The sequence below is a fragment of the Balaenoptera acutorostrata genome, chromosome 4 (assembly GCF_949987535.1).
Source record: "Balaenoptera acutorostrata chromosome 4, mBalAcu1.1, whole genome shotgun sequence".
In the NCBI taxonomy this organism is placed as follows: Eukaryota; Metazoa; Chordata; class Mammalia; order Artiodactyla; family Balaenopteridae; genus Balaenoptera; species Balaenoptera acutorostrata.
Window position 1 is genome coordinate 122,483,671 of NC_080067.1, and position 20,068 is coordinate 122,503,738.

At 36.9% G+C, this 20,068-nt stretch overlaps 1 protein-coding gene across 2 annotated transcripts in view; it reads left to right on the top strand.

Moving 5' to 3' along the window:
* Nucleotides 1–20,068, top strand: part of LOC103019583 (multidrug resistance-associated protein 1-like) — an 83,457-nt gene that overhangs the window by 50,091 nt on the left and 13,298 nt on the right. For both annotated transcript variants that reach the window (XM_007164113.2, XM_007164114.2), the window contains 5 exons: nt 2,490–2,565; nt 9,270–9,330; nt 9,783–10,002; nt 16,307–16,461; nt 18,357–18,512. In XM_007164113.2, coding sequence (XP_007164175.1) covers nt 2,490–2,565; nt 9,270–9,330; nt 9,783–10,002; nt 16,307–16,461; nt 18,357–18,512 — 668 coding nt within the window. The remainder of the gene's footprint in view (nt 1–2,489; nt 2,566–9,269; nt 9,331–9,782; nt 10,003–16,306; nt 16,462–18,356; nt 18,513–20,068) is intronic.

The window sequence follows — 20,068 nt, forward strand, 5'->3', positions numbered from 1 at the left end:
ATCTGCCTCCACTTTTTCTACCAAAAGTATGTCTCCTCAGAGTTAATGGGATGATTTGTAATGCTACGAGCCAGTGTATATTTTTTGCTATTTATTTTAAAGGCAACGTGAAATATAAGTTGTATTACTTTGGAAAATATAGCTCTGAAAGCAGGCAATGTGTAAGTTTTAAGTTCAATATTTAATCTACCATAAAATATGGAACACAATTTTGAAAGTTGTGGAATTTGCTCTTGTTTAAGTCTCCAGTTTTGGAAACAAATATCATACCTCCCTCCATTGATATATCTCATGTACACCAGTCCTCTGTGGTAACAAGTGGAAAACATCTTGAAGTTGAGCTGACATTAATAGATGTTACTATCTCAGCAACAGAAATATGACAGATTTAGGAAAATGTAAACTGAACTTTCTTCTAATTACTTCAGTATTGTGTCTTTTCTGTTAAAATTCATAAAGGTGGTGAGTAGAAATCATTTTTGTACTAGAAATAGAATATGCTTTTTGCAATGAATATTTCTGGGATTCTGATTTATTTGGATGCTGAGTAAAAAATATATAAAGTCTTTTTAAAAGCAGGCATAAAATTACTCATGTTAATACTAGATAGATATTTGTAAAAAGTCAGCCATATATATTATAATTTTATTAGTGGCCACACAGAGCAGAACAAAAATAGATTAACTGATATAAAATTGATATAAAACATCCCCCAAACAACAACGTCAAACCTGGTTACATTTAGTCACATTTCTGCAGTATTGCCCTTAGACCTGGGCCAATTTGACCCAGTCCTGTACTACGTCTCCGCTCTGCCTTCCCTGGCTGGCTCTCTGGCCAAGGCCTAGGGATTGTGCCCATCGGGGGTCCTCTTTCCATCCCCCCGCTCCTTGACCACTCCAGGTACTTGGAGTCCCAGAGTTCTCTGCCCATATGACATAAATTTGCTCCAAGGACCTGGGCTCTCATTCTTTAGTTCTATCCTCTTAAGGGTCAACTGCTCTACTGGCATTCACTACTCCTTGGATAAAGGATGTTTTTATTCTTGGAGGAGGGTTAACAGAGTCTGGACATGTAGCTGAGGTGGCTACAGACATGGTGAGGAGTGGAGCTGGGGTGGGAGAAAACCCAGCAAGGACCTTGACCACCTCACCCAGGACTACCGCATTCCCCAGAGGAACTCGCAGGGCAAAGAGGATATACATCTTGCCCAAGTTAAGATAGATTGTAAGTTGCAAAATTTGAATCCATCACTGCCTCTGTTTTATGCCAGAGGCCAATCAAACTGAGTGTAGGTCTCAGCTCGCTCTTGCTCTCTCCATCTCTCTGTCTTCCTCTTTTCCTCTCTCTCTCCCTCTCTGTCTCTTTGACAACTTTGGGTTTCAGGCAAGTCACTTATCCTATCTGAGTTTTACTTTTCCCTGCAAGATATGGGTAAACTTACCTGTTCTCTTTATCTTATCAGCTCATTTTTGCACTCAAATTGTATAATGTATGTGAACACATTCTATAAATTATAAATATATAAATGTAAACATTATTATTATCAGCTATAAAGATGAAAATGTGCCTTAGACAGGAGAGGATGAAACATCCCCAAATTGAATTTTAATTTTGTGAGACATGGAATCCCATGTTTCTTAGAGGTAGTTGATGTAAATCAGAGGCTTCCTTTAAGGACCAGATGTTTACTTCTAGAAATAAGAAAACATAGAGCTCATATAAGAGACCTTAGAAATCTCCAAGTCCACTTCCTTCTTTTTAAAGATAAGAAGTCTGAAATTCAAGGAGGTTAAGTATTACACTGTGGGAAAAGACAAAAATCTGCCTAGCTCTGAGATGTTTCCCATCGAATTCACTAACAGTAACTTGAACCTCAGTCTTGTAGTTCTAGATGTGTGACTTTGATTAATGCTACCTGCTTTACTTCTCTGTGCTTTTTATCTGTAAAATAAGGATAATCGTAGCATCTTCCTCACAGGGGTAGTTTTGAAACATAAGAGTTAAAATATGTAAAGTATTTAGAACATTGCCTGCCATGTAGGAAGCTATTATTAGTGACATTAGTAAGAACATGACAGAGATTCGGGGATTACCATTGCATGCTCTTAATACTTTTCACAATAATAACATTTGTCTGTAAGACTTGATGATATTGCATTTTTTTTTTAAAGACTGGAGTCATGTTCCTCTTGGGCAAATACTTAAACCTTCTGTGGAAGATCCAAAACAAGTTAGCACTCCTCTCTAATCTCTAAGAAAGAACTTCTCTGTAGGCTTTTTCATTATGGAATCTTAGTTTTATCAAGACATTACAAAACATTTTAGGTGAAGGGGAAATAAAGGGGAAAATGAAAGGCTCCCAGTATACCTATGGATCCAGAACACAAAAAATTCTCTAACTTGTATAATCTTTCATCATATTTCTCTCTATTTTGTGCATTGTTTGCTTTTATGGATATAAAAGCACTCACCATCTTCTTCTGCAGCTCATGCTTTAAAGCGAGTCAGTGTAATCAACTCCAGAACTGTACTGAAAGAACAAATCCTGGAGCAAAATGATAGGTGAGTATTAGGGTAATACCAGGCTCATAGGGATTATGGACTAATTAATTACATTTTTTAGCATTTAAAATGCATGCTATAAAAATGATCTGTACATTATGATGGATACAAAATGTACTTAGTGGTTTCCAAATTTTATACTATAAGTTACATGGTTGTATCTAAGTTTTTAAGTGAGATGTATGTGACTTAATTTGGGACACATAGTAACTCTCAGTAATTTCTAGCACTAGAAGAAATCTACTCGGATTTGTGTGTGTGTGAGCTAAAGATATACCCCAAATGAATCTGTTTAGAAAAATAAGAGGAAGGAAGGGAAGGAGGGAGGAAAAGAATGATAAGGGAAAGGAAGAGAGAAATAAAAATAATAAAACTTTGACCCTGATTGGATTGTTATATTATACTTCTTTTTCATTTTTGTAAGTAACTAAAATGAACAGTGATGGAAGCAAATTAACCTAATCAGTTATTTGCCCTAATACTCCAACAGTTGCAAAGAAGAGCCAAAAAAAAAAAAAAAAAAAAAGGAATAATAGCAAAAAGTGGTTTAAAAAGTAAGTGGCTAGAATTCTAGGGAGCTGCCACTGGTCAAAGTTGCTAAAATGGAGAATTGGAATGGATTAGAGAGAAGCAAATACTTCAGGATCCAATAGCTCAGAATTTTGTAGTTTTGACCTTGAGTAAAAGAATGGGCCTTGAATTTATTATTTTTTTTGAAAGGGTTGGATATTCCTATGGTTGTGTGACGATGTGGATGTTGCAGCTTGCAGCTTTGTGTACATGCCAGGTTTAGCTGACTGAAGAAGTAAATTAAATGATTCCTCTGGATCATAAAGACCTGGGACTGCTTTTCTTCTTTATTGTCTTGGTGTTGTCATCCAGTCTCATGACTTTAATGACCTTTACTCCAGGTTTATATCCCCAGCCCAACCTGTTCTCTGAACCCCCAAGTTGGACCCTCCTCTTTGATGTCTAATCTTCTTAGCTAATGGCAACACTGTTCTTCCAGTTGCTTAGATAAAATATCTTGCGATCACCCTTGACCTCTCTCTTACTCCATATCCAATCCATCATCAAATCCCATTGGCTCTATCTTCAAAATATATCCAAGAATCCAGAATTCAAACACTACTCATCACTTTCACAGCTTCCCTTTGTCCACATCACTATCATTTCTCCCCTGAATTATTATAATTGTCTTCTTACAGGTCTTCCTGCCACCAGCCTTGCCCTGTACAGTCTGTTTGCAGCATAACATCCAGAGTGGTTTGTTTTACAAATATGAGTCCGATCAGGTCATTCTTCTGCCCCCAAATCTCCAAAGGATTCACATCTCAGAGTAAAATCCCGAGTCCTCACAATGACCTATATATAAAGCCTTGGAGGACCTGGACCTGTTTACCTTTCTCAGAACCTCCTAAAGCTCATGTCACTCTTCTACTGCAGCAAGACTGACTCTGCTGCTCCTGGAAGACTAGGCATGCACCTCCCCTGGGGCCTTTGCACTTTCCGATCCCACTGCTTAGGGCATATTTCTCCCAGATATCCATATGGCTTGCTCGCCCATCTTCTGCAGGTCTTCTGCTCAAATGTCACCTCATCAATGAAGACTTAGTTAGCCACCCTATTTTATACCACAATACTTCTTACCCCTTCCATGCTTTTTCCCCCACAATTTTTACTAATTATCAGCATACTGGAAAATATACTTACTTACTTTTATTTTGTCTTTCTCTTACCTCTAGGTTATAAGCTTTATAAGAGCAGGAATTTTTGTCTTTTTGTTCACTCTTCTATTGCCATCTACATAACACATTTCAACTAAACACTGAATAGCATGTGTTCAGTAAGTATTTTGAATGGATGAATAACTAGAGACAGAAAGCACACTCAAGGAACTTTTAATCCATCATTTATTTTATTTTATTTTTCTTACCATTATAACAATAAGTTTCATTTAAATGAGTGTCAGTTTTTAAGGATGTCCAAGAAAAGCAAAAAAACCACTGAAACAGACTTTGAAATTTCTGGGCTGTGGGATCTTCAAATCTCTAAATTATAAAGAGAGTTTTCACCTGTGTATAGTGTCACCATACACTCAATAAGTAGCTTGCTTTAAGGCTTAAATCTTAAAAATCAATAAGTATTGTTATAAACATAATCATACCCTTTCCTCTGTAATAAATCATTTTTTCTATTTATAAGTCACGGTTAGTCATATCCAAATTGAACCTCTTAAAGTTTCTGTGAACCACTTTTACAAAATTTCTCCTTGAAAAAAGAACCCGAATCCCTATCAATGTTTGTTTACAGAACTGGTTTCTAAACATTTCTCAAGTTCTGGTGGCTCAAACAGGAGCCAGCATGCTGAAACTTAATTCTTCAGTAGAGTACATCAAAAAGATCACCTCAATTCTACTACGGCACATTCATGTCAACAGAACCCAGCGTCAAACTCACTTTTTAATGACTGTGATAAAAATGTTACTGGAGGTCCATGAATCCCCGCATACCAATCTTTTCTTGTTTTTATGCATGGCAATTATATCATTTTTATCTTTTGTTTAAGAGGTCAGAGACCTATTTTCATTTCTCTGAAATATGTGCATCTTTGCCTACTTCCATGTATTTCCTAGTTTATTACTTTCTATACTATTCCTAGTCTAGCTTTCATCTTTATTTTATCTGCTTTGCTTTACTATTTGGTAAGATAACATTACATGAAGAAAATTTTCCTGACTTTCAACCTCATTTTTTTTAACCTTACCCAATTATTTCCAATTTATGCAGAATTAAGATAGACTAGAGATTGGAAGATACAAACAGACAAGAACTTTACAATGGAGACTCTCCACAGTGGGATGTACTGAGATAGAACAATGAATCTTCCTCATGGAAGGGTTCACAGGGAAACTACCCATCAAGAGGGAGGTGGAAAGGAAGTTGGACCGAATAATGTCTGAGAGTCCCTCCCTTTGAAATTTAAGAGTTAGAATTACATTATGATGTTAGTTTTGTTTTCAAATGGGGACTAAAATAAGTTGAACTGTTTCAATATTTTGTTTTTCATTTTTTGGATTAAATATATATGGTATATATTATTTTATTTCCTTAAATATTTATTACTATCTTCCCTGACCAAAATAAACTGGAAATGCTATTTTAGTATCTAGACTGCCCCCCCTTCTGGCTTTCATGTCAGACTCTATTAATCACTTTAATCCTCCCATACATACTCTATACTTTGCAACTGTATGCTCAGTTCAGGGATAACAGTTTCAGTATGCTAATTTTATATATTTTATACAAAAATATGCAGACGGGTATTATGCCAACTTTCCCAAGGGTTTCTGAAGGACAGAGCAAGACTCATTTTTAAAACTTCTCTACCAGCATAAAAAAATTTGCTCTTTTAAAACTCAAATAAAACCTGTTATTCACAACAAAGTGCCCAGGACCAAATGCAGTACTTTTGTGGAAAAAGGATAATCAACTTTGTAGTTTGGAAAAACAGTACCCTCCTGTGTAGTGGCCAGTAAATTATTGGTCTTTGTTAGTTATGTCTAATTAGGATGCTTTAATTCCCTTTTAACAGTTGGGTTCATAGCATTTTATATCCAGCTACATTAAGAATTAATTTTTTGGCTTGACACCAATGCTAAATTTGCTTATCCAAACAGAAGCCATGCCAAGGGCTTGAAGGATGATGACAGTAATTAACCCAAATCATATACCAGGAGCTATTCCAATGAAAGTGTCTGTTAAATAGTGTATCTCTTCCTGATGGTAAAGCTGATCCTACAAAGGGCATGCATGTACTGCAACCTCCCACAGAATGTTTCTTGACACTAATGCCAGAGACGGAAAGGGAAGAACTACTGGACTGATCAAATAGCCATTTCTTATTCTGGTAAACAAAATGGGAAATGTGGAGAAATGGGGGCATGTACCTCAGTTTAGAATTTCTAGAGGTCAGTTTGATATTAGATATATCAAATGACTTAGAATGTAGCATAGCTCATGCTCCTATGTCCCTACCAGGGACCATGAGAGATGTGTAAAGAGAATTATCATTACAGCAATAATTAAAGCAGGAAAAATCTGCAACCAGTATAAATTTTGACTTTGTTAAATAAGTCTTAATATAGTAAAATGATAAAATATTATGTTGCCATATGACAAAATATAAAGCTGTAATAGAATAATATTTGAGGTTCATTATATACTGAGTTACAAAGACCATGGGTAAATTTTTTAAAAAATTAAGACTGGTTATAGAGCAACATTTGAATTATGATACCACACATATAGAGAAAAGACTATAGCAATCCTCTCCAGCGTGTTAGCACCAACTATCTCTGGAATATAGCATTATGAGTATTTTGCTTCTGCTTGTCTTCCTCGTCTGTTGTCTCTCTTCTCTCTCCTCTGTTGTCTTTGCTCCTCTTCGTGCCATTCTGTATTTTCCAAATATTTCTTCAGTAACACAATTCCAGAGGAATTGACAGCTACTTGGTGATTGGTTGGAAATGTGTCAAGGTTGAGACAGAGGAAGTGTCGTGGCCAGAGAAAGCTTTTGAGGAGGTAGGAAATAACTGGTTTCGTGTAGGGCGCGTTTGAGATAATCAAGCAGAGACGAAGTAGGTGGCAAGTAGGTTTTTTACCGTATGGATCTGGAGCTCAAGAAGAGGTATGGACTTGAGAAATCCATGGGAGAGTCACCCACAAAGACGAAGGTTGTTGAAACCGGGAATGGATGAGAGCGCTCAGAAAAGAGTGTGGAGCATAGAAAGGAAATAATGACTAGAACTGAGCCTCAGGAAATATAAACGTTAAAGGAAGACGGAAACTAATGAAGGCCCAGAGAGGCGGGAGAGAACACAAATGTGTGATGGTAGGGAAGTAAAAGGAAATGTCTCTTCAACAAAGCAACGGTCAATGATGTTAAATGCTGTGGAGAATTTAAGTGAAATAATTTTTAAAGTATCCCATGAATACGGCAATTAAGTATTGTACTTATTTTATCAAGGCCCCGTTGATGGAAACCGTTTCAGCCAGGTACCAGAAAGTTCGAGGAGAAAAAGGTGGTTTGGCAGAAAAATGTTTGGCTACAGAAAGAAGGCAAGAACTAGGATAGTAACTGAACATAGAGTTGAGGGTGGAATCATTTTTGTGGTGATGGTATTAATTATAAGATGAGAAAAATGTGGAGTTCTCTGTGGGCTGAAGGGAAGGAGTCGCTAGAAAGGAAGAAGGTGAAGATTAGAAAAGAGAGGAAACAATTTGGGGTCTCCTAGATTTGCCTTAAGCTAAGAATCCCTTGCATCATTTGTTTAAAAGACAGATTTCTAGAGGGGAAATCTTATAATCTGCATTTTTAAAAAACACTGTCAAGTGTGTCATCGACAGGAAAGTGTGGAAACGCTATATTTAATAAATGTATTTTGAGAAAATGGGGCAGAATGGGATTCAGCTCATAAGGTTATCCTTAGATCTGAGGAGAAAACTACCTTTGTTTTTTACAGGAGAGGATTAGAAAAGGCTGGGTGGAGATGCAGATAAAAGTAGAAGTGTGGTGACTGACTTCCCTATCTGCGTTGACTTTCTCCATCAAGTAGGACATGGGGGTCCCTTCTGAGAGAGATGCAAGAATTTCTAGGCACTATAAAAACCCAGGTGGAAGGAAGATATTGATTTATGGTGGAGCCAGTTTGCTGGGCTCTATGATCTTTTGAAGCAGCACTCCACAGATGGGCAGCAAGTGTGACAAAGGCTAACCTGTGAGTTTTAATGTTGAAATTTAATTGAAGGAAAGCTATTAAAGTTCAGAATGTCACCACAGTTTGGATGACATGGTAATCATGGAGTACAGGTTGGATAATAAAAGGAATCGAGACAGGGCCTAGGTTTGCCTGGGGCTGAGAGTTTCCCGGATGTGGGACAGTCAGTGCTGAAACCAGGAATATCCCAGGTAAACCAGGATCGTTAATCATCTTAGGGGGCAAGGGTGATAGAAAGTTACATTTGGGAACTGGGAGTCTAGGTAGAATAAAAACCAAATACAGTGAAAGTAACTGAATGTACAATTTAGAAATAGAAAAAGGTTATGTTATGGCCAGGGACTGAAACAATTGGAGTCAAGTTTTCAAAGGTAGATTAGTTCCAGGTAATAAGATTCATGGTTTGTGGTCATGAAAGTTGATGGCCAATGTAGAATGCAGATGGAGGACTCTGGAAGTATGAAGTTCATGAAGGTGAAAAGAGATTGAGTTTAATACAGTTGTCCTTGTCAGTTGTGACATCACCCAGAATGGTGGCAGAACGAAGTGGGACGAATTAGCCTGATGCTAGTCTTCTGATAGGGCAAGAGGCAAGTAGATGAGGAGGCTCAGATTATGATACAGCCAGATGGCATTGGCTTACACAGTCTAGGGATTTGGCTCAAGTTTGAAGGGTAATTATCTAGAAGAAGCAGTGAAGAAAATCATACAATATGCCCTGGCCCTAAAATATATGGGGTAAAAAAGAATAAACAATCTCCCTTCCAGAAGATTAAAGGAACAATGTTATTATCAAGGCAAGTCAGGTCTCTGTTAATGAAGCAGAAGAATATGCAACAAAGTGGTTGAGAATGTATAACTTTTAAAAAAATGTTTAGTTGATCTAAAAACCTAAAAAAAATGTACATCGTCTTGCTTTATCAGGCCCTTATTGGATCAAGGAAAACAGTTCTCAGTGAGAAAAGAAAAGGTCCCTGTTGGTGGGGTAAGCACCAGAATAACTAGTGTTATTTGTTACTAACCACTCAAATATAAATGTTATTAATAAATACCATATATTTTTCATTGAATTTGAGGAAGGTTGCTCTATAATAGTTTGAAGAAATTGAATTAAATGGAACAGTTGGACATTATAGTGGTGTTTAATTAGGATTACATGTTATTTAGCTATGTATATTCTGGTTTACTAATGATAGTAACTAACATTATTTCAACTTTTAGTTTTAAGTGCTCAGGACTGTGCGGGCACTTTGCTTGTACTTATAAGGTGGCTACTAGTATTACTCCAATTTACAGATGAGTAATCTGAGGATTAGAGTAGTTAGTAACTTGGACCAAGATCATAAAGCTTAGGATATGTCAGAGCAGGATTTAAATCTAGCTTGTGTGACTTTTAAGTACAGTAACTTACGTTTTTTTAAACAATTTTGCTTTTAGGTGAAGTTCTCAATCATTCTGAAGTACCTCCAAGCCTTCGGCTGGCTCTGGGTGTGGCTGAACGTGGCCACTTACCTGGGGCAGAATTTGGTGGGAATTGGACAGAATCTATGGCTTAGTGCCTGGGCAAAAGAAGCAAAGCACATGAACGATTTCACAGAATGGAAGCGAATAAGAAGCAATAAACTTAACATCTATGGATTATTGGGATTAATGCAAGGTTAAACAAAAAGCCTAGCTGCTTTTCTTTTCTCTTTCTAACCTAATTGATTCAGATGCAAACGTAGGGCATGGTTTTACTTTTTAAAAATCTATGTCATAATATTCAAATATTGTGGGATAATTCAAATGCCTATGTTTTTAATTCACCATATTTTCAAGAGTAAACAAAAACTTGTATGTGTCAACTACATGGCCCACACTGAATGTTATCAATTTGTCTCATTTAATCTTGACAATAAGTATTTAGAAAGGTGTCAATATCCCCATTTTACAGCTGAGGAAACTGAGTCTCATATGTTAAGTCAGTCAGGACTCAGAAGTCTTGAATACATGGCTGTCCACTGTATGTGTGAGGCTTGTGACTGATGTGAAGATCAGTAAGTGAGTCTTAAAAACTGCATTGTAAGTAAAGCTTAAAACTACATTGCAAGCAATATTCGTGTAAAAGTAGTAAAAGAAAACACTGTGAGGATTTAGAGCAGGGGGAAGCCATATTTGGTTGAGAGATTAAGGTAATTTCCAGGGCATAGTTGGCATTTGAGGTGACACTAAAAAGGTGGATGGAATTTTGTCAGGGATCACAGAGGACAAAAGCTGATAAATGCAGAGAAAGATGTGAATAAAGACGGATGGGGAAGGTGAGGGGGATATAGGCATAGGTGAGGATGCCAGTCTGAGTAGTGTTTAGGTTATTGATAGGGCAGTAGGGGAACTAGAGGTGGAACAGTAGTTTAGAGATGATAGTTGGAAAGGCAAGTAGAAAACTTTGAGAATTTGGGGAAAAAGAAGTGACAGAATTTGGAGTTATTTTTCAGAACAAGAATAAATTTTCAGTGATGAAAAAAGATGGATTTTTATTGGTGGGACTAAAGTCAGAGACCAGGGAGAAGTTGGGGTGGGTAGGGAAAAAATAATCAAGGATCTTCAGGAGTCTAGATGGGAGATAATCTAGTACAAAAAGATCTCTTATCTGATGCATCTCCTTGTCACCCAAAGCATCTAGACTAGTGCTAACCAATGGGTAGGGAATGGAATAAGATTTGAATAAAGTATGAGTGGAGGAAGGGTCAGAGAGCTGCAGTGGGACTGGAGAAAAGGGATGGATAGGAAAGACACTGCAGTGAAAACATATATAAGAATTGCTGATTTGTGGGTAAGAAGAGAACATCACTCATGATTTTGAAGTTTGGGTAATTGAGAGAACAATGAAGACAAAAATAAAGAAACCAGGGACGAGGGAAGTCGGTAGAGCAGAGAAATGATTAATTCAATTTGGAACACATTTAATGGGAAGTGTGGATACATATTTTTCTGCTGTTTTTTTTTCTCCCGAGTAGCAGAATAGATACACATTGTCCTTCAAATAAGTTAGGTGATTTGAAAGAGTAAGGAGAAAGATACTCAAAAGTATAGTACTCAGAAGTGTAGAACAATTAAAGGGAAGATTTTTAAAAAAATTAATTAATTAACTTTTGGCTGTGTTGGGTCTTCGTTGCTGCGCGCAGTCTTTCTCTAGTTGCGGCGAGCGGGGGCTACTCTTTGTTGCGATGCGCGGGCTTCTCATTGTGGTGGCTTCTCTTATTGTGGGGCACGGCCTTTAGGCACGAGGGCTTCAGTAGCTGTGGCACGTGGGCTCAGCAGTCATGGCTCGCGGGCTCTAGAGCACAGGCTCAGTAGTTGTGGCACACGGGCTCAGCCGCTCCACAGCATGTGGGATCTACCCAGACCAGGGCTCGAATCCGTGTCCCCTGCATTTGCAGGTGGATTTTTAACCACTACACCACCAGGGAAGCCCAAGGGAAGATTTTTTAAATAGACAATTTTTGATGTGTTTATAAGAAGAAAGGAAGACAAAGTGAAGGAGAGTGATAAATTCAAATAAGAAATAACAAAGCCATCTACGTGGAAGTCTTGCTATCTAGGGATATGCGTAAGGGAAAACAAAGATGCATGCTTTTGGTAACAGAAAATGAAGATAACATTTAAAAATTTGTGATTTAGGGCCTTGCTTCTGTTTTCTCCTCTCCTATCTTATTTTTATTGTGTGACCATAGTACTTCTTATAAGTATCTCCATCAGAAAGTAAGCAGATATTGTGAGACAAATTTATGTTTGTTTTGTCATTCTGTTAACAACATTCATTGAGGAAAGAGTTGTTATGTTAACAACTAAAATGAGATACAAAGACTTAGAATGTGTTTGGTTTTGAGTCAGTGAATCAAGTTTTTTGGCTTGTGGTTTGCAACTCGAGGAAAAAGTAGATAGAGAGATCTAGAATGCTGAGCAGCAAAATAAATGTCCCATATACATCTCTATAACTATGTCTGTCACACATATATAGGAGGGTTAAACTCTTACCAATCCAGTGAGCTCATGTTACAGTTTTAAGGGAGATTCAATATCCTTTGGAGAATATTTTAAGTGAGCAAATATTGTTTTTCCTATACTAGACAAGGTATGCAAGTTTAGTTTTCAAAATTTTACTTGTGTAGTCTTACTTTTAATTAACTATCAGTTTTAATTAACTATCAGTAGGTATAGAAAGTATTTTGTAGTAAAGGTAACAGATTATGCAGAGTTTAATCAAAAATATTTTTTCCTGATTGGATTTTTGTTTTTTACATTTAAAAACATTTAAATTTTTTTTTTTTTAAATTCTTTTTTTTTTTTTTTTAAGGATTTTTTTCTTATTTATTTATTTATTTATTTATTTATTTATTTTTTGGCTGTGTTGGGTCTTCGGTTCGTGCGAGGGCTTTCTCCAGTTGCGGCAAGCGGGGGCCACTCTTCATCGCGGTGCGGGGACCGCTCTTCATCGCGGTGCGCGGGCCCTTCTCTATCGCGGCCCCTCCCGTCGCGGGGCACAGGCTCCAGACGCGCAGGCTCAGCAATTGTGGCTCACGGGCCCAGCTGCTCCGTGGCATGTGGGATCTTCCCAGACCAGGGCTCGAACCCGTGTCCCCTGCATTAGCAGGCAGATTCTCAACCACTGCGCCACCAGGGAAGCCCAAACATTTAAATTTTTGACTTATTATTAAATACAATTATAAATTATAAATTATTTCTTAAGAAATGAAAATATATAATTTCTGATTTTTTTTAGTAGTCCGCAGCTGTGTCCTATGGAACCTGGTTCAATCAAGAGCAGGCTGTATTCACTGATATCATCAAAGCTCACATTATTGTTTGAGCTTTAAAACATAAATAGCACTTTCACATGTTAATACCAGAGGCTAAGAATAATATAGAAGGCTAACATTCAAAAAAAACTGGAGTACTGAAGCAGAAAACATTGCATCTATATTTTATAACAATAATAATGATCTTACCTTATCTTCTGAAAAAGAAATAGCCCTGAACATTTTATTCCTGGTTCCCAGTTATTTCCTTTAGAATCTCTAGGACACTCTGAACATCCCTAATCTATTGTGTTTTATGCCCTCTTGTTAGGAACTTCCTTTTCCAACCCAAAGTGTAAAATATAGGCGCCTTATTTTCAAAGTGCAATGTTTAAGGAGTACACCAGTCTAAGATGAGTGAGTGGATCATTTACTTTACTTACCTCACAAAATTCCACTGAAATGACAGTGGATAAGTATAAAAGTAAAGGGTTCAGGGGATTTCAGAGTGATAAATGTCTACATAAGCGATTATACTGATAATCAAAGTAGAAGAACCTGTAACCAGGAACAGATACTAGATGAAGCTGTAAAAGAATAGGGAGCGGTTCAGTCTAGCTGTGGAGGAACTCAGGTACAGAGAGTAGGATTGAGTAGTGTCAAAATAATCAAAGTGATTCACTAGAGCATTGTTCACATGTTACCATCTGGCACAGAAGTAGTACAGTGAAAACTAGGAAGTTGATGTTTAAAAAGGAAATTAGGGTTACTAGTGTGTGTGACATACATAGAAGAAAGCCTCCTTATGTGGCTTTTGGAGAAGTTCCAGCCTACATGTCTAGATCACCATATGAGACTTCCAGTGTCACACCCACTTAAGTGGAATTTCCATTCAGAGGAGACTGGGGGAAATTAATGTGTACACTGGCAGAAGAAAGCCACACCAGGTACCTCTTAATTAACCATGTCTTAATCTTGCATGTTGTAACTGATAATGATGGATGGTCATGCATTTTAATCAAGTGAGCAGTATAGATAAGAGCCAACAAATAGAGCAGTGGAGCCCAGAAGTAAAATAGTCATATTTGATATATAAGAGAAGCTTAAAATTAGTATCTTCAGATATTCAAAAGCAGAAGCAAAGCAAGTGCAGAATGTGCTTAAATAAGTTCAATCTAAGAACAAGAAAGTTCTTAAAAAATTTAAAGAATTTAAAAAGATTGTACAAGTGTGAGAAGATAAATCGGAAGAAATTGTCCCAGATGTACAACATCAAAAACATAGATGGCAAATGATAAATAAGGAAAAATTAGAGGAATAATCCAAGATGTTCAACATCCATATAATAAGACACAGAAATGCAGATGGAAATTATCAAATGCATAATATTTAACAACATTTTCTGTAACTGAAGAATACTAAAGCCTGTTCCCACAAAAATTTCCAGTTTACAGCAGAAATACAGAGGGTTCCAAGAGAGTAGTTTATGTTGCAGGACGAGGGGGTGAAATAGGATGAAAGAAATAATAGACTATCTGCTGAGTTTAAATATATTCCAAAGAGATTTGCTGACTATTGAATTGTTTGGGAATAGATTAGTGCTTGTTGCATAGAAAAATAGTGGTACAAGCATTATAAATTTAGTGAACTTCATGAATATTATGTTTAGTAGTAATGTAAACACTGAATATTTGGGAACAAAAGGGCAACAACCTATTTTTGGAAGGGCTAGAAGGAAGTATGGGGGAGTGAGGTAAGAAAATAATAGAAAGTATTTAAGAGTAAGAAATTATTAAAGGGCAGTGTGTGATGTTATTTAAAATATAAAGGAACTAGCTAAAAGAATTTGAAGTGGTCAGGGTTAACTATTTTTGTTTTGTTTTGTTTTAAACATTTTACCTACAATGGAACAAGAATCATGTTGGCAACACACTTTTACTAACAATTTTGTATAGTAGAGATCAGTGGTGCAATTATGTATCCCAGAAGACTCAAGAGCAAATGGCATAAATAACATGGAAATTTATTGATGCCTCAAATGGAAAAGTCCAGGCACAAGTTTTTAAACACACTTGATCCAGGGGCTCAAACGAAGTGTCCACCGTGCTTTCTCAGTTCTGCTCGTTTTCCTCTTTTCCTGAGCCATTCTCAGGCTTCACATGGTGATGAAAATGTTCTCTTTCAAAGAACTTCTTTCCATAGAAATCCATGAAATTACTCTCCTTGAAACAATTTGAGTCACATATCCACCCTTGAACCAATCAATCAGTGTAACCAAGCATTTCTTCCTCCACACCTACAAGTTCCCCAGTTTGGGTATTCTTTGTCCTTTCATTTCTTCTTACACACCTGGATAGTTCTTTTCTGAGCTTGTCTCTTTCTTGTTATATTTTTGCCAAACACAGCTAACAATAGTCAATAGATGCTATTAACTGTTTTTTAACCTCTTCCACTAAAGCTACATGTTTATTATTTATATTTTCTAACTTTTTAGTTTTTTCAAGAACCTTCTCACCAACCGAATCGTAATAGCTTGACAGACCAAAAATAATTTATTCATGACCCATACCACTTGTCCACTGTAAGTCAGGAAAGGGACTCTTCTGATTCTAGGGCCCAAGTTGAAGAAGCAATCCAATCACTATTTTAAATGTTGGCAGGCACTGTGCAAAGGGAATAGGAGCTTTAGCAGGTCTGACACCAAAATGCTCTAACCTGGAAGTATCATGTGCAGTATCTCAACTTACTGTTCAAAACTATTCATTTGATTCCATCAATCACAAGGAGGTCAGAAAGTGCAATTCTACCATGGACCTAGAAGCTAGGAGAACTGAAATTATTTGTCTAGCAATACCAGTGACTACCACATTGTCTTTCAGGACATCATAAAGTTAATAGGTTGCTAAAATTCTGTCAACCCGGTTGATCTCTTATCTTTAGAGCATTTCTCTAGAACCTATGTTCATAAATAAGGAGAGCCCTGCTCTGATAGCGCACCAGAGTGTCTGTATTTATTTTCCATGCACCATATGCATTTATACTTAGTTTGGTCCACAGTGATACATTTTTAAGTTTGATATTTGAGTTTTCCATTAAAAATAAATGCTATTACAAGCAATCTTTTGAGAGTTAAAATTCAGAGTTTAAGCTGTTAACATGTCATTGATAACAATTTGTGTTTAGGTCTCTTTGTTTGCTCTGGAGCTTATGTACTCACCAGAGGATCCTTGGCTGCCTCTCGAACTTTGCATGCTCAGCTGTTGGATAATGTGCTGCATCTCCCACTCCAGTTCTTTGAAACCAATCCCATAGGCCAGATTATCAATCGGTTCACCAAGGTAAGTAAGCCATACCTTATTAAATAGCATACGTATAAATGATCCACATTTAGTACCTTATTAACTCATTCATAAAAAATATCATTCTAAAAAGATGAGATTACGTTTAGGGTAGATTTCATTGTTATTTTTATTTCTAATTCTTGGGACATTTATAATTGATGTATAGCAGAGTCACATCTTACACACATGCTTAAAATAACCCTTAAAAATTGCTGAAAGAATCCAAGAAGTACATGTGCTCTGGTGTCTACAACTCCAATTCTTATACACATTTAGTTTGAGAAAGTGGTTCAGGCTGAGGAGGGGAAGAAATGTAAGTCTATATTGACATATCCAGATTTTAAGCATTCTGCCTTTAAAAAAACTATCAACTCACTAATGGCAAATGGGGGATGGGTAGAGGTTCCCAGAGTGTCTCTGCTAACCTATAGGGTTTTACCCATTGTGTTTACTACTAAGTACTTATAATTGTACTGTCCAATAAAATGTAAAGCAAGCCACAGAGGTAATTTAAAATTTTCTAGTAGCCACAATATAAAAGTAAAAAGAAACAGTTGAAGTAATTATTTATAATAATATATTTTAACAGAAAATATCTGAAACATTACTTTAAAGTATAATCAATGTAAAATTATTGATTGAATATTTTATTTTTTTCCTACAAAGTCTTCAAAATCTGGTTTGTGTAATAGACTTCTGTTAGATCTCAGTTTGCAGCAGCCATGTTTCAAGTGCTCAATAGCCATATATTGCTAGTGGCTTCTGTGTTAGACAGTCATAGCCATGACCTTAAAATATGGCAATATATTTTTGTGTATATGAAAATCATTTGGGGTGGTATGGGGAGAAATGAGGATAAAACATCAAAATATAAATGAAAATACCTAACATAATCAATTCTTGATGGAATATTAAATCTTGCTTAATCATACCAATGTCACACTGTTCTTTGAAAGTTTATAGAAGAACTTGATCACCAGTGTTCTTTGTCTCCCAGTGGACATATCTCTATGACCCTACTAAACAACTCTGATTATCATACAGTAACATGACAAATGATTGGGTCTTGAACAGATGAGAATATGAGAAGGTGTATTTTAAAGACAGGCAGGAAGTTGCATATGAATATGATGCTCTTACACTATTTGGTATGTGAGATAATCAGGGAAGTCCCAAAGCAAGGCTGAGAATAAATAAAATTCTATCTCCATTCTTTATCAGTTTTGTCCTAAACTGAATAGTCCATCCCTTCAAGGTTGAGTGCCTTCCTATTCCCTGGGATCTCTTAGGTCGTACCTTATACCACAAACATAGCTTTAAGTTACATGTGAACTGATTCATGACCTTCCCATGTCGTTTTCTCAGTCCCATTGTCCACCTCTATCTTTCAGTTTTTAATTTTGTAAATGAAGATTATTTTGTTTTCCTGTTTCTTCTGATATTAGCAGGATCCAGCTATCCAAGAAGGTCACTGGACATGTTCTCAGTGGATAAGAATGGCCCAGGAGTGTTTTACAGTTTTTAGGTAGTGAATAATGGTAGACCAATGCCCCTGAATACCCAACTACCAGGGTTTGGACTCTTTTTTTTTTAACAGAGTCTGATTTCAGTCATATAAATTAAGTGCCATGTAGTTGTCATTGGGAAGTACAAATTGCTTGATCATAGACATATTGGTACTAGAACACCCTCTTAATTGTTACAGCTGAAAAATACGTGGGGGTGGACTGGGGAGGGCAAAGATCATATATTGAATAGTTAGATATTTAATAATCAGATTGTCACATCTGGGTAAATGTTTCTATTTTTACATTGAATGATATATGTCTTCTTCCCCTCATGTTAAACCATGAAAAGTTAAAAATAAAGTGACTCGATATCAAATTTTTCAGGACATGTTTATAATTGATATGCGTTTCCATTACTACTTACGGACCTGGATGAATTGTACGCTGGATGTTATTGGAACAGTTTTGGTCATTGTGGGAGCTTTACCCCTCTTCATTCTGGGAATTATTCCTTTGGTTTTCCTCTATTTCACTATACAAGTAAGTACATGGATTTTTATGTGTATTAATAACTTATAAGTTCACAGTCAAATATAGTTTCAGACCCACTTAGACGGCCTATTAGTTAAGGTCCTCTAAGGAGCAGACATCAAGAAAGGATTAGATGTACTAGAGAATTGCTGGGGGAAATGCCTGTAAAAGATAAAGGAGAGGGAGCAGGAGAAGGCTGGGTGAGCCCTTAGACAGTGAGGCAGGTCTGCTCCCTTCGAGGGAGAAGGAAGAGGATTGGGTAGAAAGAGTCTTGGACTGCAGAACGGTTCCATAAGAGGTTTGGTGGAATGAATGGGAAGTCCACAACCAACACTGCCCATTGGATGCTCCCATGTGACCCCTGAAGGGGCCTGTTTGAGCACCCCTGCCATGCTCAGTCTTTGCCTGAGAGCCACCTGTGGAAAAATGGCCTTCATTCTACTATAGTAGTGGATTTGGAGGGGCAGCGGCTGGGCTGTCAGTCAGCTATGGGCCCTGCAACAGGAGAACTGAGTTGTGCATTTTTATGGCCACCGTAAAACCTAGGTGTTGTTTACATTTTAGCAGAAAGTTAATTTGCCTGAAGATCCAAGAGAGAAGCACATATTGCCTTTTGCCCTGTTATCCCTGCTATCAACAAACTATTGCTGAAAGAACTAAACAGATCTCTCATGATAAGTATATATCCTTATATTCCAATTAAAATGTGGTCAACCAATCTGAATTCCAAAAGTATGTCACTGTGAGGCTGTAGTGTAAAAACAAAATTTCTTAACACATATTTAAATTAAATATAAAAGTTTTTTGAGGCTCTTTATACAAAAGGATGCAGTTCTTGGAGTTTAATGTTTTCTCAACCTCAGTTTTCAAATTCATATTGGAGTTTAATTTGTCCAACCAGCATGTTAATCATTTGCTCATTTCTACACCTGTACTATCATATTCCTCCTACTTCCTATGTCGTCCCTCTTCTCTCTGCTTGTCTGGATCTTACTTACCTTTCATGTCTAGGTTATATTCTACTTTCTGTGTGAAGCATTCTCTACCAAAGTAGGGCAAAGAGATATGACTCATGCAGGTATTATGGATTTATTATACTGCTAGTATTATAGGCTGTTTTTTTTGTGGTTCTTGTTGTCATTTTATTTATTTATTTACTTATTTAATTAATTAATTTATTTATTAGACCAAAAATTGTCTCCTCAATGTGATTGTAAGTCCTCTGGGGCAGAAACTATGTCTTATAGTTAGGAAAAAAAAAAATCAAGAAATTGAGGAATGGTGTTGGGGATCAATTGTGTCTGCTTAGAAAAACAAAAACAACAAAACATGTCACAAGTGATAGTCTTGTGGTTGGTGTACTATAACAGGGTGTCTAGGAGTGGAAAAGAGTCTAGAAACCATGTCTTGTTAGGGGGAACTTTATAGGGTGAGCCCTGAATGAAGATTCAGGAGCCTCAAATTACTTTCCTGACTCCTGTGTCTGGTATATCACTTCCTTTTTCAGGCTTCATTTCTTTCCCCTGTAAAATGAGAGGTTTGCTTTAGGTCAGTGCTACTCAAAG